Genomic DNA, 25,213 nt, shown 5'->3' with positions numbered 1-25,213 from the left:
TGGTGCCTCTCCATTGAGGCAGAACTGAAATGGGGCAAAAAATGTTTTCTTATTTATTGTGTGCTTGTTTAAAACCCATAACATTTCAGTAGTACTTTCTAACAGCTCTAAGTTAGTGCTAATGCAGATTAGGGAAAGAAAGGCTTTGTGGACATCGTTACAAGCTATTTCAAAATCCACAATAAGTCTGAAAACATCTAGAAAACAGGAGGTCAAATTAGCGTGTTTCTACAGCAGTGATAGGTTACATTTTTGCTTAATATATTCAAACTAATGTTTTCTACTGATCATTACTGAGAGTGCCATATCTGGTTGACCAATTGTATTTTGAAAAGGCAAAATTAGGATTTCAGTTGCAACTTTGCAACTTGTTTGTTCCGAACAGGCTTTTTAGACTAGATAAAGAGTTTATTGTAGTAAAGAAGGCTGTTGGGAAGATATTGGCAGTATTTCTTTTGTAAAGTAGAAGTTATTTTATAGAATGTTTTCAAGAGTCAATAAGGCACATGACGTAATTCAGACATTTTTTAAATACATGATTACTATCAAAACTGAGCTGCCAATTTATCAACTATCCCAAAGTCATTGTGAACCACCGTGACAATACGGCATGTTCTTTCAACTCCTCACACCACTCCTTTGCCTCATTCTGAGATGACCTAATCTTGCTCCAGACCCCTCATTGTGACCACACAGATGTAAACATGAGCCCCACCCCTTCTTACCACAGTCTTTTAACACTGCTAATGTTTGTGAATTTCACAAACATGTTTGTAAAAGTAAGAATTCTGCAGGAGAATATTTTCTGTACAGTATTTGTAAACTATATTTTTGTATATTTAATCAACATTTCGAAGAAAATTAAAAATTGCAAAGATGCTTTTTTTTTTTTTTTTGCTAATTTTGTGTTATATTCATTCAAATATGTTGCATGTGACTGACTTGAATTGTAAATAAAGTTGCCAAGTTTTTGAAATAAAGAATATTTGTTGTCATTCTTAAAATTGGAGGGGGGAAAAAACTGCAAGATCAGCATTACAATAAATACGTAGATAGTTTTACTTAAGTTGTCCTCTAAGCAAGAAATTAAATCGAATAATAGGATATTGAAACTAATAGCAGTTCCTGCAATTGGATATAAACATCGCGCCGCGTAAACATAAAACCATGTCTGCATTTGTGATCGGAGAAACAACAAACAACAAGCCTATTCTACACTGCTCAAAACACTGATTTGAATCATCATTGGCAAATTACTTTTGCAGATCCTCTTTATGCACCAAGAGCTTGTAACACTCCAAAGAGAACGGAAAGATTGAAATCGCATCATATGACCCCTTTAACAAAAATGTCAGCTATATTTAGAAATATTGATATATTTGCTTTGACATCAAATTAATTTGACTTGCCATGTAGGGGGGAAAAACAGTGTTTCACATGTTTATCACTTTTCTTAAGCTTATTTTAATGGGCTCTTTATAAACAATTGAGTGGGAGTCAAATCTTACCCCACCTCTACCTTTTTTTTCTTTGGAGACTTTAGTCTTTGCAACTTTACAGATCTTCTTTATGCACCAAGAGCTTGTAACACTCCAAAGAGAAAGGAAAGATTGAAATCGCATCATATGACCCCTTTAACAAAAATGTCAGCTATATTTAGAAATATTTATATATTTGCTTTGACATCAAATTAATTTGACTTGCCATGTAGGGGGGAAAAACAGTGTTTCACATGTTTATCACTTTTCTTAAGCTTATTTTAATGGGCTCTTTATAAACAATTGAGTGGGAGTCAAATCTTACCCCACGTCTACCTTTTTTTTCTTTGGACCATTTGCATACAGAAATTTGTGACTGATTTAAAGTTTTGACTTTTAATTAAAATGATGTCGTCTGTTTCAGACGCTCTCTCTGCGATGCAAATCACTAGAGGATATATACAGTACATTCTGAAAACATCTGGTAATATTCTGCATACGTAAGCTTTATGTATAGCAGCGTATACCTGATCATTCTCTTGTGAATTTAATGGGGTGATGAAGAAAATAATTCAATTAGATTTTCGTTTTGCACAGGCAAGTACCCCTCACATTTTAATATGAAAATGTAAACATCTAGTTAAAATCGAGGTCACTCTTTTTGTCCGAAAGGCCAATAACCCTGTATTTACTCTCCTCCAGCCTACTGACCCACTAACTAAATCTCGACGTGTTCCCTTTGCCGATAAGAAGACAAGAGAGAAAGCGCTTGTCTGTAATGTACACAAATAAATACTGCTATCCGTTTCTTTTCTAAGAGGAAATTGCTCCTGAAAACTCATGTAGGCTATTTGTATCACACACAAAAACTTCCTCAGGCTCTAAACTCACGCCTGATGTTAGTGATAAAACAATGTTCATAGATAAACAGTTATGTATGATATACTTGATGTAGGCGTAACTAATAATCTTGAATCATTTATTAAAGCAATTCGAAAAAATGCACTGAAATGCACAGGCCACGTTATTTTCCGCTTGCGTCCACAGTGCACTACTGACATCTGGTGGACATGCTGTTTTTATTTAGTCTATAAAATCAATTGTAGGCCTATTGAAACCTAAAATCAATGTAAAATGAAAATTACTTACATTTTAAAAACTAAAGACGTGCGAACACAACAATACGCAATAAACAATGATCAGCCCTCGGCGAAAATAATTAGCAGGCCTACGCTGCAAAATGTGTTTTTAATAAGAAACATTTGTTGACAATGATTTGGTCCAAATATAATAAAAGCACCCTAATGATACTGCCTGAGGACGGACTTCACATCCCATTTCATTTTATTTAGCCTGCATTTATACTTTTCAAAGAGGCAACTGCGTGAACAAAAAATCTATTTTTACTGATTTTTTTTTCCTGTCTGTCTTAGGAGTGACTTTACAAAGTGTTTAAAACGTGTAACAAATTGGTGCAAATAAATAAATAGATAATAAAATAAAATAAAATCCGTGCTTCAAGGGTTTTTTCTTCATTCTCATATGTATGACATACGTATTCTAAAGGGATGCATGCAATACAAAAATCTCTTCACACAATATGAGTGTAGCTATGTGTCAGATTTTTATTATAACTCATCAAATATGCCTGGAACAAAATGGCATGAGATTTTGGAATATAAACGATTCCATCACACTTTTATATTAAACTTTTCGCAAACTGGGATAACGGTCGAACAGACAATAAGGAATTTTAATAAGCAGGCCACAAAAAAATACGAGGGGGAAAAAAAAGGTCTGCAGTTGTTCCCACAAGCAAGAAAAGAGTTTAATCATGAACATTTTCCAGTAAATATTAACTAACTTCGGGTGATGAATTGCCTTTTTGTGCAACGGCAGAGAATGTGCATTCATTAAATAACGTCAATGCAATCTGTTGGTATAAAAAAAGCAACACAACTCAACTTATGTTGCCAGAAGATGTTTGAGGTTATGCAAGAAAACAGTTCAGACAGATGGGCATAAAATACAATCATTCAAATGAGAGCCAAGAGGTAGGCTTTGACAAGCCAAGAAGTATCATGGCTAAAGAACATCACAGCACAAAGCTGAACATTGGAAAAGCAAAATCTCAATATCGTGACATTAAGGACTGAATGCCATATTGATGGACAGAGTAGCAGAAATAAAATAAAACAGATAAATGAAAGGCATAATGATTAATATGTACTATATGTGGTTATTATCATTCCAAGGCTATGGAGTTTGAATATGGCTGTTAAGATTTTGAATGATGTTTCTATCTTTACACCATGTCGAGTCCACTAAACGTAACGGAACAAAAAGCTGACAGTACTCCACTATTAATAAATCATCTGTTAGATTCGTCTTTTCGACATACTTTTAATAATAGGTCATTGATTTGATGGTTACAATTACAGCTACACATGAATTGTCACAACATCTGACACCTAACAATAGCAAACACCACTATAACTGATTGTTTCTTTCAAGAAGTTCTGGTTAGTGGTACAAAAACAATGGTTATGCCTTTTCTTCCCTTTTCTTCTCTCCCAAGTTTCAATCGGTCTCAAAATCTGTCAGTTTATCATAATCCATTCAGATGAATTCAATTCCAAGTTTGGGTTGGTCACATAGTTCAGAATCTCTTTTAGTCTATTTTTAGTCAAATAAAATTTCATATTCAAAGTGCTCAGTCCACACACTATTACCCAGCATGTCATCACGTTCACCACTTGCTTAAAGCATATAAATAAAAACATGATCAAATGTTCTTACATGACAAAGCAGTTATATTTATATGTTAATGTTGCTATTTATTGTTATATTGCAGGTTAATGCTATGCATCAAATAAGACCACTGAGAGGGTTTCATAAAAAGTCACTAAAACTATTGAACGGACTGATCACATGATGAATGGAAAGCTGATAGTCTTCCGGTGCAAAACTAAGGAAAAGAGGAATTGCACATGAATTATACGAAACCAGCCATCACAGAGCACTGGTATTGCTCCGATTTAAAAAAAGTGCATTACATATGTCAGATTCTTTAAAAAGGCTCGACATTAAACAAAATAGAACACCAACGGCTTAATACTATAAACATTAGCAGTTCATTTTTATCATCATAATGGTGCAACGGTTGCTCAGTCTAAAAATGAAAGGCAGCAAGCAGTAATCCAGAGCACTCAGATCTAATAATCTAATAACATCTACAGCAGAACAGTTGAAAAGGCAACATGATATATATAATGCTTTAGCACAAACATGCCATCATCATAGACATCTCTTTTTATAGAAATAAATAGTTGAAATAAATTGTACTCTGTTTTTAAATTATTTCCATCTCTATAGGACTCTGATACACATTCAATATAAAGCATCTATCATACACAGCATACTGCAAATTCAATATCTTTGAACTCTGAAAGTCATCTGGTCAGTACAGCCACCATACGGGAAACCATTTGTGGGCGGAAATCCGTTAAACGCTGCTCTCTTTCTTTAGGTTACATTTGAAATATTTACACTGTTTGTAATTCCTTCCTATAGAAACAACATACATACAGTTTTTTTTTTTATAAGTCTTCAGAAGTCGAGTGCCAACTCACTCGAAAAGTCATTGTGTGGCATTGTGGGTAGAGTAGGTTACCCTATCCCACCTCTGAAATTTCTTTCTTGAAGATGGTTTTGCAGTTTCCATTCTGGTCCACATTGTCTCATTTTGAACAGCCATCCTAAAATAAACTTTGTGCAGATAGTGTGAATACTCCTCTCATCCTAATCCATAATGTGTTTTAAGACAGGAAGTAGAACGTTGCACTGTAGAAGTGCTCGCCTTGACTAAAGCACTTAGAGTAGAGCGTTCGGACTGTGTGATTTCAGCTCAGAGACTGGCCAAGGGGAGCAGCAATGCCTGATGGGTAAGTGGTACAGCACCGAGAGCGGTCGAGACCAGTACTTGCATCAGTATTATTGCATTAGCATGTTTTTATTTTATTATTATTATTTTAAAGAAACTTGATGAGAATGGTATATTCTAGTTTCTTTGTATGACTGACTTCTAGCTGAAACACATTTAAGTGCTTTAACATTCATTTTTTTAGTGTAAACTTAATCCTAACAATGGAGTAATATTCCAACTGAAAGCAAAACCTGACATGTTATACTATCTACTCAAAAATGCACAAAAAAATATACCATAAATCACCTTTTTCCATTTGAAAACAAAATAAAAAGTTATTTTTCACAATGCTGGCCTTGACAAAATGAGGCTATACTGAATTCAATCTCAGCTGTGCGGAATCATTTTTCATTTTGTAGTCTAACATGGCCTAATATGGCTATTGTTAACTTATTTCCCAGTTCCAGCAAGTAAAGTTCTATCCAAGGAACCAAAGCCAAAACCTAACCCACACATTTCAGAAGTGAAGTTGTTGTAGATTCTGTTAAGAACCGAATATAACAACTCTATATATTTGTTTTTATCCCTTCTATTCGATTGTGCATTCAGTGGCGTCTACCTTTAGAACATGGAAAACACCATCTGAAATCAACAGAGCAGATGGAGAACTGATCTAGTGAGCGGCACCAGCCTGAGTTCTATAGAAGTTTGAACAGTAACTGATGGAAGAGATGGAGACGTTGACATCTGAGGTGAAAGTGTAGGTGTACATTGGATTGACAGCACCATGAGCTTGTCTCTATTCCTCACTAATCACCCTTAAATTCCTTTTAGATAAGTGCACACCTTGTAGAGTATGACTTAATACCTTTAAGACTAATGGCACATTGGGTGTGACCAAAATTCAACCTTGAAAACAAAATGTTGGAGCAATGGATTGCACATTATGGAGAAGGCATTGCAAATCTGTCTGGAACAACAGATCCAATGATGAGAAACAATCCCTTGCCAGAGTGACCCTGGTCATGGGAATACGGCTAAAGGACTGGAGGGTCTGACACGAACACGAACAGCTTGTGTTTATTGGCTTCTTCTTTCGGTTTGAACTTGCGCTTAAGGACACAAGATACCTGCAAGTAATAGTAATTTCTGTGGAGACATGGCTTCCCCTAAGTATAGGTCTCTGTAAGCCATGTCTGACGCTGGTGATTTTGTTATGTTGATATTTGTCCTAGTAATATGGCTGGCTGACGCAGCCAGTTCGAAGAGTAACGCTCTTAAGTGACGACTAATGAACGAATGCGTCTCTTTGCTGAACATCGGGGAAGCAATCGAGCTGATCACACAAACACACACTCCCACATTACTAACTTACCCATGTGGATTTTAAATTTGTGCTGTTAGGATTTCACATTGATCAATCTCGAATATGAGACTGCTCCCTCCTGCAGCTCTGTGCTCTGAAGAGAGACGTCATGTTCTCTGAGATCTTATTAAAAGTTTAGCGCGTTTGGCAAGTAGGAGAAAAATCCTTAGTCTGTAATTGGATGACTGTTGGAACGGCAGCCATGGCAAGTAATTATGCCTTCTCGTGGAGTTTGTTACGTATTATCTTTACAGACTCCTTTATTTGGTTGCGTCATGTCAAAGCTAACAGGTGCTGCCGTCTTGGTGTGGTAGACTGTTGTTTAGAGTTCAAACTGAAGCGGAAGTGTTTGATTCTTCCTCGTTTATTTGAGGAGAGAATGACTCGATCAGGTTGAAATATTCGGTGAACCTGTATGTGGCTCTGGCCTCAACACAGCAGAGTTAGCACAAGCCATCAGCCTTCACATGGAGGATTTTGGAGAAACCAGGTCTTTTTTTGAGTGCCTGAGAGGAGAAGACAGAAAGGATATGAACGAACCGGTGTTATATTTTTGGAAATACAGTATGTATATTGTATGTACAGTGTTATGTTGAGTACATGTTGTTCAAAGGTGAACAAAATTCCTTTTTTGAGCAAGTACAACAGGCAGGTCAGGTTTGATTTGGTAGGCCATTTCAGGTTTACATCATTTCTTTGCTCTGGTGAAGCACAACTAACATTAAAAAAACAACACAAGTGTTGTTATTGTTACTGAATTAAAATAATGCTGAAATATATATAAACATTAAATGCTAAACTTAACTTTTTTTATTGGTTAGTTGAACTTTTTTACTGGTTAGTTGATTAGATTTCAAATTTTAATTTAAGTGTTTTTTTTTTAAGTTTAAATACTAAAATTTCTAAAACTAGAACTGAAATAAAAATGTATATTTTTAAAAACTAATAACAATGACAAATCCACATAAAATCACTATCTCAATCTGTTTTTTTAATTACTAAAATTTAAAGTAAAACTAAAATGAATATAGAAAATATAAAAATAAAGACTGATTTAAAATATTAACAAAATAATATAAAGGTATGTAAATAATACTAAAATAACACTGAACAGTGCCAAAGTAAATTGCGATTTTATTGGTAAAGAAAAAAAAATTGGTGCGATTTAAATTGGTATAGTTGGCAATAGAGAGACCGACGTTCCATAGTGTACCTTAAAATTCTAATTCAAATCACAATTCTGCATTCTGTTGCTACATCAATTCAAATCCAATTCTGTTCCAGGAACTGAATTAGAATGTAAAAGACATTCAAATTTCTGGTGACAAAAATGACTGGAAAATGTATCTATTTTTTTATTCTATTGACTATTGTAATCGACTTTTATGTCACTTTTCGTTTTTTTTATTTATTTGTAAGTATCTCTGGATTAAAAAAAAAAACTTTGAAAAAAGGGAAAAATGTCTGGCAATAAGGCATTATAGTTACATAATTTGAAACTTTATCCCTGGATAATCATAATCTCCGCTTGTGTTTTGACGGTTCAACTGATCCTGTGATGTGATTAAAGGGTATTTTCATTTGGCTTTTTACAAAATGAAAGAACTTTCATTCGCAGGACCACATAGAGGAGCCAAATCACCGAGATGATATAGATCTGGACACTATAAATTTGCTTCCATGTTGATGGTGGAAATAAACCGTGGACAGTTTCTGAACAAGTACAAAATATTTTTGAGCCTCTTATGAAAATGATATATGATGAGCAATGCACTCTGTCATCTACAGCAGCCCATTTCAGCACAGCTTGTGTAAGACATCCTGCAAGTCACTTTAGCTTGAGTTTTCACGTGGGTGGGTGTAACCCCACTTCCACTTCCTCTCCCAGTTTATCTAGAGTCAGAACAGAGAAGAGGCAGCTTCCTGGGTCCTCAAAGAAAGCAAATGGATGAGATGAATCACTTGCATTTGACTCATGGTTCCTCAACACGGCAGCTGTGAGAGGTTCTTCTGCTTTCACTTACTCATCTTTAATGCTGTCTCAGACACAGGAAACCCCATGGCCTAAGACTAAATTACTACAGAACAGCTTTTGCTAGTAATTTTAGTCTGGTAGTGGATAAACGGATATGGATGGGTCAAATTTTATGACGGTCTCAGATGTCTCAAAAACCTATCTATAGCAATGATTCTATACCTGCAGCTTGTTCACCATTTCGTCAAAGAGTTTTCTGGCCTCGGGACTGTTAGGGTCTTCAAAGTAATCTTCTATACCGATCTGGACTACTATAGACTTCAGGTTACGACACACACCTGTGAAAAGAGTGGAGCTGGGAATGAGTAAGAGAGTGAGGGCAGAGAGTCATTTTACAGGAAGTGCGGGCGTATTTCATGTCATTATAGCTCTAAATCTAAAGATATAACCAAATCCAATGTTTAATCTGAACATTTTCCAACAACTAATTTAATGATCTTTTTGAAATTAACTGCAAATACAGGAGAATATTCCTTAGTCTCTTGCAATTCATTAAATGCTAATTATTAAAAAACTTTATAATTAATAATAAATGATTATAAGTTAATTATAAAAAATATAAATTATAATTATATTATATTATAAATTAATTAAATTACTTATTATAAAATTTTTCATTAAGAATTAAACTATTTAATTATTAGAAATTAAATAATGTATTTTTAAGAATTAAATATTTAATTAAATTATTTAATGGAGTAATTTATTTTAATAAAGCATGATTCAACATCTCTGCCTTTGACATCACCAGGCTTCCACTGGTTGATGCTTAGTTTAGATGCACAACAGTTCACTGTTACTGTTCAAATACCAAACAATAATAATGAATAAGAATCTGAATCAGTTTGTGTGGACTCACTATTAAAGTGAAGCAGGGCTTTAGGAGTAACAGGAGTGGAGGTGAGCACCAGCATCTCCAGACCCTTCAGTCCCTCTCGGCACATCTCAGCAGCCACTTCCTGATTGATCTCACTGACGTGGTCCAACTCTAGCACCTGCAGCCTCATGCAGTTCCTTGCTGAAGATATATTCACACAAACAGGGTGATTACCGTCTTTGTGGAGATAGAAGGCATCAAAGAAAGTCTATTGGCACAGTGGTAGTCAGCTGCATTAGAGACGATGTTAAAAGGAATGCTTCACTCAAAAATGAATACAAAATAAATGGCTCCAAAAAGCTCCAAAACATCAAAAAGCACTATGAAAACATGAAAGTAGGTTATACTACATGTGCACTGTTTTTAGGTGAGCACAGGAAGAGAACAACTCAACTAATACACAGCTGTAGTCCTTCTGAAAAGTGAGACACTGAGGACAGTAACTGGAAGTGAAGTGGAAGAAAATAGCTGAAAGATTTGAGAAAAACAATTCTGTTTATCTTCCTGATTAAATTTTCTAAAGTGGTCTATGTACGGCTCAAATGGGTTTTTTTTACATAGCTGTAGCATCTGGACCAATCAGACACACAATATATATTTTGTTAGCTATATTTAACAAATACTCTGTAACCCCCCTCAGTTAACACATCTTGAGAGGCGTGAATCTTCTCAGACCTTAAAGGCCTCACATCAGTGACCCGCCTCTAGTCTGCGGTTCTGTTAGATTCTGAGAAGATGTGAGCTCCAACGCTGCTAAGGACCCACTAAGCTCGTGCCTTGACTTTCCATTCACCGGGATTCTCTGACTCAAACTGGTTCTTTTTTTCATCAACCAACTTCAGCAAAGATCAACTTGAGCCTTCAGATTGCATCAAGCCTCTCTTTCAGACAGACGAGACGTGCAAGTATTCAAACTTAGTCTTATTAATTGATACATTAGGTATCATTTGCACCTTTTTACAAAGGTGTGTTTGAACTAAGAATCTGATGTTTCCTTCAGGCTGTAGATCTGCTGAATATCAAATGGTACCATAGCTTCATATTTCTCTTCTTTTTACTGCCTAAACTTTAAGAAATAATGGCAAACACTAGTTTACTCTCACTCACCCAAAGAAGCCAATCCCTGTATGCCACAGCCAGCTCCGCCCACACCCAGCGCTCGCAGGTGTGGCCAGCATCTGCCAATGGTCTGCAGACACCTGTTACTGAAGCGTGCTGGCTGCTGACTACAGAAAGACAATTCACATTTTCAATTATTTACATTAAACTTTAAAAATATTTTTTCTAATATCAAAGACAAATGCTCAAAAAAGACAGTAGATGTTGCATTTTAAACTGGCATAATATTTAAGCTATCAAACCATGTTTAAGAACCACCTTAACAAAAATCTACAATTGTCTTTGAAACAAATAAGTGTATTTCACTCTTACCATGGATGTAAAGGTGCCACCTGTAGTGAGATGATGTCTCTGCAACCAGCTCCCAGTGCCCAGATAACTTCCTGTCCAACAGGGTCTGTTGCGCTCCTAAGACATAATCAAAATCAACATCTGAGAAACTTTCTCTCTCTGCCTTTGCAAATCTTGTTATGACCTGTCAATGGGAACTAAGCAATCATACACATTAATCAACGTGTTTATTTCTACTCTGACCTGTACTGGCCTTGGACATAATTACAAAAAGCTTTCCTGCTAATACATGTATGATTTTTTTTTTAATGTACGAAAAATTTATGAGTCTACAGTCTACAGAATCTATGCTTGATTCCAAAATTATGTTTGCATCCTTAAAGTATAGATCCAATTTATTACATGATAGCTTACTGAATAAATATATATGAAAAATCAATTAAGAGTTGTTACTATTTTCATTAAAGCAATTTAGCAAATTGGTTTCCCAGCACAGTGGTCATTAATAGTCATTATATTTAAATGCTTTTGTATTCATTCACAAAAGCACTGGAATATAGTTTTCCCTCCCACCTAAAGGTTTTGTGAGTGAACGCAAAGTTGCTCGGGAAAACGCAAACGTTTTGCAAGTGAACACAAAAGCATTGAAATATAAGTTTTCTCCCATCTCTCTCTCTTTTTTTTTTTACCATCAGCACATCCCTTTAGAGGCTCTGTAAAAAAAAAAAAAAAAAGTGTATATCTTATAAGAGAAAACTCAATGTTATGACCATATGCCATTATTATATTATTAAATGCTAAATTATATCTAACAGCCAGTCAGTCATTAAAAAAATATATGTTTTCAGCCTTTAAGCATACATATCCAATTTATTACATGATTGCTTAGTGAATAAATAATTAAATAGACATGAAAAATTAATTAGAGTTGATATTATTTTCATTAAAGCTAAGCAGTAAATTGATTTCCTGGGGACAGTGCTCATTAATAGTTTAGGAGTCATAATACAAAAAAAATATCTGCCTGTACAAGGATGCAATTGACCGATCAGAGTCAAGTATACCACAAAGTTGTGTAATAAAAGAATATATGGACAAAAAAAGGACTAAATAGTGCTCCCTTGTGGACCAACCTGTATGTGACAGCCTGTAGTGCCCTGCAATAACAGCTGGCCAACCACAGAGAGCGATCGGTCAATAGATTCGGACAATGAGACACCTTCAGAATGAGCAGATTACTGCCAGTAGCTTTCAACAAAGCCTCCAGACCCTCCTCAAGACAGCCACTAAACACAAAAGAAAGAGAATCTATTAACACAATCTATTAACATTTCAGTTTATACAAAATATGTGGGGACTATGGTGACCAGATGTCCTAATAAAGTTATGACCCATACGCCAATGTAATATACAGTATGTACAAACATGTTTTTGCTTCATATGAAAATATATTGTATATATGAAAATGTAATATATGACACCTATTAGAAATTGGAACAATTTCATATATTAACATCAATATCTAACCAAATATGTTTATGTATGTGTAATACATTTTTGAACAAATGTCATGTACATGTATATCCATCCTAAAACCTGTCAATACATGTTGATAAATGTAAAAGACAGACATACATTTAATTTGTGTGTGTATATACTGTATATAAGTACATAAAATTGCATACATAAATAAAAAATATTTTGTTGACATTTGTGGTTGCTACATATAATACCACATAAAAATCATCTACTCAGAGAATGATTTTGTATGGGGACAGTCCTGAATTTATTAGCCTGCAATGCCATTTGGTTCAATAATGAATCTTTAGTTTGATTGCTTTTTGATTTTTTTGTCTCGTACAGGATATTTTAAAATTAAAAAATTACTTTCAGCTTTAAATCCACCAAATATACGACGTCTACGTCAAAGTCTTTCATGAGGTTTTCAACTGGCACTCAGGTTGAGGTGATTTAGCAGAGCAATTAACAAGCTGCTCATTCTGTTCCCTTCTCACACTGGATTTCTGAACAAGCACTTCACAAGTGTCAGACTGTGTGAGCGAGTGAGTGTGTATCTGTTTGGTGTGAAAGAGTGATGAGAGGATCAGGGATGAGTGCAGAAGGTAATAAAACAACGGCGAGAAGAGGAGGAGGTGCGTGGAGCTGTGGGAAGGCAGTAGCCACACAAACAGCAGGGTCAGTATGGTACAGTAAACAGCAGGCGCAGTGGGAGACCGCGTTACCGTGTGCTCTTCAGATACTCCTCCTTTGTCTCTTTTCTGCCCCTCTGCCGGGGTTTGAGGTTCTGGAGGATGAGGGAATGCGTCTGTGTGCACCACTGAGACAGAGTGCACAAGAACTAAACAAACATAGCGAGAGACAGAGTTAGAGAGCTTGGCCTTTTTTCAGGACTATTAGCAGTTACGAAATACGTGGGCAGCAGATAATTAATGCTACACCGTTTCACATCTCATTCAGAACTGTTAAATGTCTTTTGGGTCAGTCCTTTAATGCAGTACATTTTCATCTCCGCATCATATATACACATCATATATATATTTAGTATAATCTTTAATAAAATATCACAATCACAATTTTTAAAGATAAAATTAAGATGACAGAATTCAAATTATTATTATTAATATTATACTTCTATCACAATATTGCACGGTTGAATTCTGAATAATTTCACTAGACTTAAGTTAATGTTTTTTTACATAGCATCCCAGGTGCTATGTACTAACTTAACATGACAATTTATTATTTATTAATATATTTCATATTTATTAACTTATGTTATTTTAGTTTTCTATGTGCCTTTTTTATGTTTCTATTTGGCATTTCAGTTTTAATTGTAGTCTCTGTAATTCTAAACGATATATGTGTAAAATATATTTTAACATTTTAATTTTCATCAAAACATTTGATTTTGGGGGGGGGGGTATAATTTCAATTATATTAATTTGTCTATTAACTATTAATCATTACATATTTTCCCCCATGCCCCTAATATCACTTTCTATCCTATCTACAATTTCAAAAATACAAAAATAAAAATAAAAAAAGACATCATCCTCTAGGTCCAGGAAGTGATATCATTACATATTATTTTTGTCAGCTAACTCTCAATTCTTTGAGCAATTGACAACTTTAGTTATTTTCTTCCTGTGAAGCTCTAATTTTGAACTAAAATACAGCACAAGCATATTATTATTATTATTATTAAGTTAATAATTAGCCCAAAAGGTACTGCATAACAGGAATGACCCTTTTAGTTTTGAGTAATTCATAGTCTAGTGAAGGCTTAATCCAAAAGCAGTTCTGCAATTTAAACTGTGATAATGTTTAAAATGTTCAAGACAGTAATTATGGGTAATATGATATAAATACTTATGTCATGTTGTAGTGTTAGAGCATACATTTCAGGAGTAGCATTTTCTGATAAAAAAAAAAACAAAACATAAAAATAAAATTCCAGGCAGATTTGATTTCATTCACTGTTTAAATTGAACAGAAGTACTACTGTAAAAGTGTTTGTGTGAATGGTGTTAAAACCTTTGAAGAGATGCGAGCGTTCTCCAGCAGCACTCTGGTCCACACCGCCGGGTGACGAGCCACAAACTTCCAATCCTGGGACACCTCGGCCGCACGCAGGAGTGTCTTCGTATCCAGGTAGGTAAAGATACAGAAGAGAGCGGCACGTATCTTCAGCACCTCAGGACTGATCACCTCGTTTACTTTAGACGGGCTTTTCTCGTGGCGACAAGGCTTGTATCCCCCTTCAGAACGACCTGCCGACACGGAGAATAAGAGCTAAAGGAAGACTTGCTTGACAGCTGTGGTCACCATTTAGTTTTCCTGCATGTAAAAGAGAAGACCTTTAGCACACTGAACTCCACATCGAAAATGGGTGAGTTAATTTTTGCGTGCATTAATCCTTTTACTGGCTGCATTACCATACATGTCCATATGGTGGCGCCTCAGTAAAATAAAAAGGATAGCTATCAGTCTGTTTGCTCTTCTCACTGCCTCCTACAGGTTCTGAACATCCTCCAAATCATGCAATCAGCAGGCCATTTCTATCTCACAGCTCCAGTTTGACAGACTCTAGGTTTACTTGAGTCATACACGATTTGCTGAAGATCTAACGAGACTGAGACTAAAGAAACAGGTGTTGTTCTTGTTTTATAAGATGTAACATTTTTAGGCAAAATCTGCCAGAAGTTATGACTCAAACAGGACAGGAGGGATTGTGTATGGCTAAGGTATGGCTATGGTAAGGAAAGTAGGCCTTCACCTGGACATGGGCGTTATGTTTATGCATTCAGTTACATTCAAAACCTAGCTGGATAAACTAGCCATGACTGCTGGTCTAGGATCAGTTTCTCCTATCCAAAACCAAACATTAACTAATAGCGGGATGAAAAAAAGATGACTCTGGATCAGTGGATGCAGGCAACATCATCCCACATTGTTTGCCCTGCTGGGAAAATGGTCTTCATTTCTGAAATTATTAAAAAAAATGTAAAAGTTGAATTACCATTAATTAATAATAAAAATACCAGAATATTAATTATCGTTACATAAATATACACAGTTTTACTTGTGAAATAAAAAGTGCTAAATTATATCAGTATAACAAATTTAGTTTATTCATATGAGTACAAATATTTTATAAAATAATCTATAAAAAATAAAATAAAAAAATACATTCATATCTGCATTTAAACGCTAAACAAGTATGCACTTAAGTGGATGCAGGCAACCTCATTGTTTGCTGCAAAACAAATGCCTTCATTTCTTGATTTACACAATTTTAGATTTGTAAATCATTTCTTGATTTACGCAATTTTAGATTTAATTAATTAATAAAAATAAAAGAATAAAAAAGGTCATAATAATACTTATTTAATTAATGCTCACCAATAATTATTTATTATTTAATATTAATTAATTAATTTGTGAAATAAAAATGATTAAATTATGTTTGTACTAAAAATGAATGAGTTCATCCAAATATGTAAAAATAAACTACAAATAAAAATGTGCAAAAATAATAATAAATAATAACAATAATAAAATAATAAGAAATACATAAAATAATAATCAAAAATGATTTTATTTTTGCATTCACATCTGCTAGAAACAAGTCTGCACTTAAATAAATGCACAGAATACATCCCTTGATCTCTCCAATGGATTTTATACCAACTTCCAAATACTTTCTGAGGTTGACACTTTGACATTGTTTGACATGGAAGGCATATGTATCATTCAAATATAATTTCCATGCTGGCTTCTGTAATGTTATGAAAAAAATCATGCATTTATTTTGTTAATTCCCTTTAACTTTTTTCAATAAGATGTGAGCAGGCCTACTGCTGCCACCTACAAAGGTTGGTAACATTTTCTGCCACATAATCTGACAGCTGAACAATGGAGAGTTGACAATCTACAGAAATAACAGTACAAATGAGCCTTAATCAATGTAAATGAAATACATACAGTCAAGATATCATGGCCTTAAGTCACACTTTGTATATGGTATGATTATGTATGAGAGCATAGAGTAGACTATTGGTTACTCATTTCGCTCTTCCCACAATGACCTGGAGTCAGTAGGTGGAAAATTGTGCTCATTGCTCATGGCTTTATGACACACGCTCTCTACTGCTCTCTGGCCTATGATCCTGACAGCAGTTGCATTCATGTGACCTAATTTTCCTCAGCCGGCGTCCTGGTCCTCTGACCCGACTATACCGTCATTATTTGGAGAGTGGGTACTGTGGCCTCTGGCGTGACAAACTGGTCAACAAACTGTTAACACACAAACTTACATACTGCAAAATGACATTTGAAACCAGAGCAGCATTTGCTACAGACCTGCTCTTTTCTGCCTGCCCCAGATTATGTTTTAAATGACTGACAAGCCCAAAATGGCATTTACATTCACGCCTTTGGAATTGTGTTCCCTGGGAAATGAACCATGTTCTTCCACGAACATTTAGAAATACAAAATAAACCCAAGGACAAATTCTTCGCTCATTCTGCCCACGCAAGTCAATGACGCACCTGTAGCTAGTCTGTATCCTCCACGCTTCCCCCCGTGCTGGCTTTCTGCTCTCCTGTCTTGCTCCCACATCTCGGCCTCGGACTCAGTGGTGCGGGATCCTACGTCAGACACGTCGCCCTCCTCTCCCTCTGTGCTATTCCGATATGGCCGGCGCTGCCAGTTCTGGATGGCCTGTTTGCGGAGACCCCAGCTGCAAGAAGCAGCCGCCCTTTCATATCCTCCTCCTCCGCCTCCTTCCCCAAGTCGGCACTGGACGTGGTAGTACTGAGCATCAGGGCAGTCCTCCAGAGCGTGGAGGTCCACACTGTCACTATCGTAACCTCCTGAACCCTGGGACACAGACTTCCCTCGTCCTGATGCGCTGAGCACATAGGGAAGCATGGAGAAAAACACAGGGACAATATTGTGGTTAATTTGCAGTAATTTATTAAAGGAATTACTAGACATCTATTGCCGTCATTGTTTAACATACAAATAATCATTCAAATAAAATACTGCAAAATGCATTAATATTACCGTGAAATGTAGGCTCAACAATATGCAAAATTATTCACACTGCATAGGCTGAAAAGGAAAAAGATACTAAATGTATCTAAATTTGTAATCTTATTTCCATCATTTTTTTTTTTTTAATAATTCAAATAATTCACCAGATTTTTCTTTTACGTAGTGTCTATTTAAACTTAGTGCAAATAGCCCGCCTTGTTGGCAGAGGCTATTTACACTAACTCCGCCCACCAACGTGTGATTGGGCTAGTCAACATTATAAAAAAATGGCTGTGATTCTTCAGCTCCAGTTGTGCAGATGGTAAACCGCGTTCCGTGGTCTTTTTGACGCGATCGACCCGAGTTCGAACCCGCCTTTTGCCAAATGTTTTTTTTCCCCTTTTCAAATCTCGTATCACATCGTAAAGGCATTTCTGTCAGGACCACTATCGTCAAAGATGATTGACAATTAGCATACAGTTTAGATTGGCAGTATGGTTCTGTTCTGGACAAGAACTCCCTGCGCATCCATGCAGCCTAGCATGGATGAGAGCAGGGAGAGCAGCGACAACCCCCCCCCAGGGTAAACAGAACAGAACCAACATAAATGTATTGCAGATATTGTTAAAGTTCAATAATGTTATGTACACATTTTAGAATTAGTCTGATTCAAAGGAGAATCAGAAGGCTGAATCCTGACTGACAGAGGAGGAGTTGGGGATGGAGGAGGGTAATTAGCTATTGAACAATGCAAAAACTGCTGATAATACTGAGGGACCTTATATATGAATGCTTAGATAGGTGTCGTATTCCCATAGGTTGATGGGGATCAGCTGAGAGTCAGCTGATGAGAGCTTGACTAACGTGACCTGCCAGAACTAACGCTACGCTAGATTTATTTTCAATAAAAATGAAGGAAATAATCAAAAAGTTGAAAATAAAGTATCGGGTAGGGTTAGGGTAGGTGTAGGGAGGGCTTTATTGTACCAATAAGGTGGCATCCATTTAATAATTTGAATTAAAATGATAATTTACACTCAATACGTTATTATTGCATACTGTTTTATAAGGTACTACAATACTGAAGTGCAGATAATTGCCACTATTTGCAACAAGTAGTATAAATAGCAGAAAATCCTGCTATTTTAACATAGTGTAAATAATCTATGGCTATTTGCACTTAGTGTAAATAGCTGCTGCCTTTTTTAAATGTAGTCTGGAGCTTTTTATTTACCTTTCAATTAGCAATGTTGCCCTAACAACTAATTGAAATACTAATACTAAAAAGATAAAGTACTAAAACTAATAAAACTAAAACTGAAATCTTTAAAACTGAACACTTTATACAGTAGCCACAACGTATGTCATAACTGCCCAGACCCAATGAATGCTATAATAGAATATATATAAAACTAAAATAATGTATGTAACAAGTTGGCATAACAATTGCCTGATTTGTCTAGTTTCAACTAACTGCCTATTTTTATGCTTATTTATTTTGCTATCCTAATTACTCACAATTATACAAGTAGTTGCATTTTCTTATTTGCATTCCATGAGCCTATCGGAACAGACTCGCGACCCATTTTCTGGGTCAAGAACCACCAGTTGAAAACAACAGCTTTAGCATACAGGGTTTGTGTAAAAAGAAGTGTGTAAAAAGAACAGAGAGTTAACCAGGAAATACGATCAGATCTGTCTAGACAGACTTCCTATAATACCCACAAACACACACCCACTAATTCAGAAATAAGAGACTCTGCTAGCTCACTTTGTAGGAGGAAAGATTGATAACTTGCAAAGATTAATCTTGCAAATATTATTTTTAAGCCTTAATGAGTAATGGGTTATTTCCTTAATTGCACATAAGAGAGTGGCTCTCAGTTGTTTTCAATCAAAACACTGCTCAGAAGATTCTTCTTACTACTGAGCTCAGAGTACACAGCACTAAACCAAAACTTTTAGGAGTGCCATGCACTTTTTATTATGCACTAGTGCCAGTCCTGACTCACAAGTCCTGACTTTAAGTACTCAATAGCTCTATATATTTAATAAAAGAGTCTAGGTTACAGTGGTTGTCAAATCAAATGCAACTATATGTAACCAATATATGTTATTTATGTTAATTTAGCAGCTGGTAATCAGCATACAACTATAGTACTGTATATAGAAAAGAGCAGACTTGACATTTTCATTTTGACATCAGTTTAAAGCAAATGATCTGAGGAAGCTCTGACACAATTGGACTAACTAAATTTAGACATGTGAATGCATTATTCCTGATTCCTTTGTATCTTCAAAAATTCAAATACTTTAATTTTCAAAGACTCAAATAGTTGCATCCAAAATCTACATGGCTCAAAAATCTCATGGGCATCAGTTTAAATGGGTAAGATACTTCTGAACTCTTCCACTATGCAAGACCTTTCGTTAACCATTACAAGTGAAACCATTCAACTCAGGCAACAGTTAGGGCATTTGCATGGGATTATGGGTAAGGAATGTTCTCCTCCAAGGCTTAGCAGGGAGCGAATTTCCACTGGGGATTCCAGTCAGACATTTAGTCACTCTCCAGATGTTACAGCACTGAGACCTTAAAGAGACTTAAAAAAAAAAAGAGACTTAAAGAGGTACTGTGCTACTGCAGTCACTAGTCACTGTAGGCTCGGCTGTAGGCAACCGACTACAATGACAGACATTTCACTGTGGGCTGAAGAGCAAACGACCCACTAGAGATGAAGCTGGGACACATTATCATTTCTTACACAGTAGGAATGTGTAATGCATGGCTGGCTATGGCAGAGATATCAAAAGTCATTTGTTAGATAAAACGCAATGACTAAAAAGAACTTGTATGAAAATTTTCATGCAAACTGACAGTAAAAAATGTAGAACTTTGAGGATAAGTCTGGTTTCTTTATAGTATTATAGAGCTTTCTTAATGTTTCAGCACAACTTACATGTAAGAACTATCTATTTGTAATTTTCATTTGAAGCTAAAAATAGAGATAGGATGCAATGGCTAAAGACGTCTGTCCCCTAAGTCTACCTCAGACAGATGCACAAACTCTTTTGCAGAAAGGACTGCTGTGGACCGTAGGGCAGCTTATATTTAATCCTAAGAAATAAAACAAAAAATATATTCAACTTCTAAAAACACATTTTGTAATGTCTATAGTGCTTTACTCCTGTGTGAGATTTTCTCAGCAACTTGCATATTTAATTATAATTATACAATTTATTAATCATTTTGTATTTATTAATATATTTATTAATTAATCAGAATATTATGAAATCTATTTGAATTAATTTGATCAAAAATACACAGGTGCAGGTCAATTTATTGTTTAGATGAAGCTCTATTGACAGAACATATATGAAGAGTATACACATCTGTTCAAAACTTTGAGGTCAGTAAGATTTTATTTTATTTTTTTATAAGTCTCTTAAGTTAAGTCGTATAAGTGCACAATAAGGCTGTATGCCTCATGACAACTCTCTGAGAGTTTAGCACAGTAATATGCATGGCAATGTTAATGTGTTTGGTCTTGGAGGAATAGATCTGCTACGCTGCTGCTGCTGTGGCAGAGCAAGTACCGAGATTTTCTACTGCCACATCCACATCCACAGACTGCTGCTGTGAGCATGTAGGTAATACTGCTGCTGCACATATAACATATATGAAATAACCCCCATATATAACATATATGAAATTACCCCGTAGCAGATCTATACAGGTGGAGCTGGGGAAGGTGGAGGGTTTCTGAAGCATGCTGCAACCGCTACAGCAAGTAGCGAGTATTTGAATGTTGAGCAGCAAGCTGCTGATACGAAAAGAAACCAATCAGCTGTGCCATATGATTAATGATGCCATTATGTCAGACTGAGTAAGAACCTGTCAGCCTGTGCCGATAGTTTCATAGTTTCATTCGACAGAACTTTAGATTAAAGCAGTATTGTGAAATTTTATTACAATTTAAAATATCGGTGTTCTATTTTAATATATTTTAAAATGTAATTTATTCCTGTGATGGCTAAGATGAACAAAAGACATCTTTTGTAACATTATAAATGTTTTTACTGTTACTTTTGATCAATTTATTGCAATTCTTGCCAAATAAAAGTGTTAATTTCATATTGTCCCCACATTTTTAACAGTATTATACATTTCTTTATTTCATGTCTTAATAATTGATGGATGATGGTGGTTATGTCATAATAAAGGAACAGCAGTGGTCATGCGGTCCGGCATTTCAAGCCTCTCTCTCGTCTGATTCATGAGGAAGACCTGTGGAGTCTGTGATGTCAATTTAGGGACAGCAGACTCCAGGCAAACCCACGCTGCTCCTTCCTTCCCTCAGAGCACCAAATGGTTTGATACGGCCCATGCGCAGATGCACACACACAACAGATGGATGGTGATGTCTCATTCACAGATCAGAACCTTGTTAAAAGAGCTGCCTCAGAAAGGATATGGTGTGTTAGGTGAAATCGCATAAGAAGATAATGATCTAAAAATAAAAACCAGTGTAATTTGTTTATGATGTGAATTAGTCATGCTCAAAGTCAGATGGTGACTGGTTGAAACAATTTCACTAGAATAACATTTAATCTTAAAAATAGTGCCGTTCATAATATGTCCAATTTGTCTGCATTTTTATGTGCCCAGTTATAGCCTCATTAAACAGCATGTATAAAACATAATTTTATAACCCTAACCTCACACACGCACACAAAAAATCTTTAGATTTCCATTAAGACATTATTTCATTTGTTTATTAAAAAGATACTGTAGTTTAACCCTTAAATGCATACCTCGGGTCTTTAGCAACCCGGGACATCATTCTCTACCCTCTCCCTCATTTTTTTAAGTTAGACATCAACTTTCTTAGCATTCCTCAATCTATTAATTATAAACAATATAACAAGAAAAAAATAGTAAAATATAAAAGAATGCCAGTTTTCTGATTAATTTTTTGTAAAAAAGTGTATAGGGTCGCTAGAGACCCGAGGTATGTAAATGTGTAAGTATTTTTTCCTGCGCAACTATATTTACATGTCTGATGACTCAACATGTGCAATGCATCTTTATTCCTCAAGGTGGCACTGTTTGACACACAATGATGACGTGACGTTTCACTCATAATTACAGCAGGCATAAAACAAACGAATATCATCAGCAAAAATTGAACTGATTTGAATGGCTTTACTGCAGAGCAATTACTATACGCAATGAAATATAAATGTCACTGTCATTTGATGCTGGATGTGGTGAATAAGCTGCCAGTGATCAAAATATTGAATATGAAGTCATTGAAAACGATAGTTAGTAAATGATGACAGAATTTTCATTTTTGGGTGAACTATCCCTTTAAGGGTTAAATAAAATTCTATCATCAATTCGGTCCAGAATTTGGGCATTTGGTCTCCACTATGTAGGCAAAACCTGACCTGACACACACATGCTCTCAGTACACACACAACAAGTGTTCACCACTATCCTTCAAGAGCTTCGGGTAATGGTTGTTTTTGGCCTTGTGCTTTTAGGCACTTTAGTTTTACCACACACAGCAATGCGTTTATGTGTGTGTGCCTGTGTGCAACAGGACTCTTTCCGCATATCTTCTGCATGGCTGAGAGATTACAGACTGGTTTAACCCTGAGGCAAATGCAACAATCTAGAGATTTTCCCAAGACACATCCACACCAGGCCGACTTCAACATACCCACCACCTCTCTTAGCAGATAAAAGACATAAACATGCTGCTCTGCCATACAAAATTCTGATGGCAAAATTTTATGATAAATGTAATACTTCAAAGTCTGAAGAAAAACTACACTTTCACTGTGCTATAAAAGAGATATTTTGGTATCTTTATGAGTGAGTCACTGAATCAGTCATTCAACCAATTTGTTCAAACACGTTAATTCAATCAGGAACAAAACAAATGACTGTGATTCAGTGATTCATTTAAATGATCTGATAAAAAAATAACTTGTATAATTATTCAAATTTATAAGAAGAAGAAAATTTGGCTAATGTCAAAACAGGCAGAATTCAGCTATGATGAGACTTACGCAGTGCTGGGGGAGGAACGTCGATCGGACACTTGGTACATGCCCCTCGATGCCCCAGAGATACTGGAATTTCTCTATGAGAGAAAGAGAGAGAATCAAGTTAGAGTGTGTGTGATGATCCAAAATTTCACTGAGCACAACTGAGATATTGTAGCTCAACATCAGCAGGGAAATTGAATAAAAACAGATTGACAGGTAAGGTAGAAAACTAGGACCAGTCTGAACTGTTCAGACATGATCCAGACTAGAGAACTTTTTCACATTTCCGGGTTTCTCAGCAGCAGAAGTCGTCATAGTTGGGTAAACTTCTATAGCAATGAATGGGAGACTGCCACAAATATATATTTTGGCATTCCCATTTGCTCAAATAGCAAAAATTAAGCTCCATGCATGATAGTGTTTTCATGACTTTCAAAAAAAGGAAAAAAAATCGAGAGAGACTGATAACGGCAATCAGTAGAGAGAACAATGTCAAATTTACCGTCACTCCCATAGACGCTGTGTTAGAAACACCCTCACATTAGTGTTAACTAGTTTTTTGTAATTTGATGCAAAGGTAATAATACAAAGTATAGTGTTATAAATGTACATACATTTTTAGAAAAAAATCAAAATACAAAAATGCAAAAAACTTTGGAGGATTTACGATGCTGATGACCTTTGAAATGTGTCTTGTGAAAAGGGTCCATACAGTACATGGAAGAAACATGTTACATTTTCGTCAGAACATTGATGAGATTATGACTCACATGTTTTAGCGTCACTATTCATGCTTCATGAGAAGTAGGTTATGTCCGGGTCAACACTGACAGTAATGTTTCAAAACTCCCTGAGTCCAAAATAACAGCACAGCCAACGAGACAGCAGGTTGCTTTGCATCACTGATTACTCATCTTACAAATAACTAATTTGTCATTTAGCTGCTTTTATGCAAATTGGCTTACCGTACACTTATTACATGGACAATCTCCTTGGTGCAACCTGTGTTAATGTGCCTTGCTGGAAGATTCTACCAGGCCAAATAATAGGCAAAGTTGCACCAAATCGACTTTGTTTCCTGACAGTCAAGCTCATTTGATCAATTGCGTCAGTTTAACAAATCTGCTGAAAGCCTTGTCAAAGGATACTGCATATTTTATGTTTTCTATGTTTTTAAATATTGTGTAAAATTGTGTTTATTTCATTTCAGCAAATCTACACCAGTGCTATTTTTGTATCATTGATATCCTATAATAATTTTAGTTAATATTGAGTTAGATTTTATTTATTTTTATTTAGAGTGTTTTCACTTTCATTTTAAAGTATCAGTAATTTTGCTGTGTTTTTATATGTTTATATAGTTGTTGTTGTTTTTTTAGTTTATTTAGTTTTAATCATTTTAGTACTTCAAGTTAAAAAATACAACCAACATGAGAACTGTTGCTTTGGCAACGAGCTGAAATAAAATACCTTTTTAATATATATATATATATATATATATATATA

General features: G+C 35.5%; 1 protein-coding gene across 1 annotated transcript in view; it reads right to left on the bottom strand.

The window, feature by feature from the left end:
* Positions 1 to 3,865: 3,865 nt before the first annotated feature.
* Positions 3,866 to 25,213, bottom strand: part of LOC107692170 (F-box only protein 41-like) — a 55,216-nt gene continuing 33,868 nt past the window's right edge. Inside the window, exons 4-13 of the mRNA XM_016491130.1 lie at positions 23,729 to 23,802; positions 17,164 to 17,525; positions 14,647 to 14,882; positions 13,335 to 13,450; positions 12,225 to 12,377; positions 11,113 to 11,208; positions 10,789 to 10,907; positions 9,664 to 9,822; positions 8,967 to 9,082; positions 3,866 to 7,275 (exon numbers count right to left, since the gene is read on the bottom strand). Coding sequence (XP_016346616.1) covers positions 7,213 to 7,275; positions 8,967 to 9,082; positions 9,664 to 9,822; positions 10,789 to 10,907; positions 11,113 to 11,208; positions 12,225 to 12,377; positions 13,335 to 13,450; positions 14,647 to 14,882; positions 17,164 to 17,525; positions 23,729 to 23,802 — 1,494 coding nt within the window. The 3' untranslated portion in view covers positions 3,866 to 7,212. The remainder of the gene's footprint in view (positions 7,276 to 8,966; positions 9,083 to 9,663; positions 9,823 to 10,788; positions 10,908 to 11,112; positions 11,209 to 12,224; positions 12,378 to 13,334; positions 13,451 to 14,646; positions 14,883 to 17,163; positions 17,526 to 23,728; positions 23,803 to 25,213) is intronic.

The sequence above is a fragment of the Sinocyclocheilus anshuiensis genome, unplaced genomic scaffold (assembly GCF_001515605.1).
Source record: "Sinocyclocheilus anshuiensis isolate Anshui unplaced genomic scaffold, SAMN03320099.WGS_v1.1 scaffold322, whole genome shotgun sequence".
Lineage (NCBI taxonomy): Eukaryota > Metazoa > Chordata > Actinopteri > Cypriniformes > Cyprinidae > Sinocyclocheilus > Sinocyclocheilus anshuiensis.
Note: the sequence above shows the minus strand (reverse complement) of the source record. Positions and strands in the feature narration are given on the sequence as shown.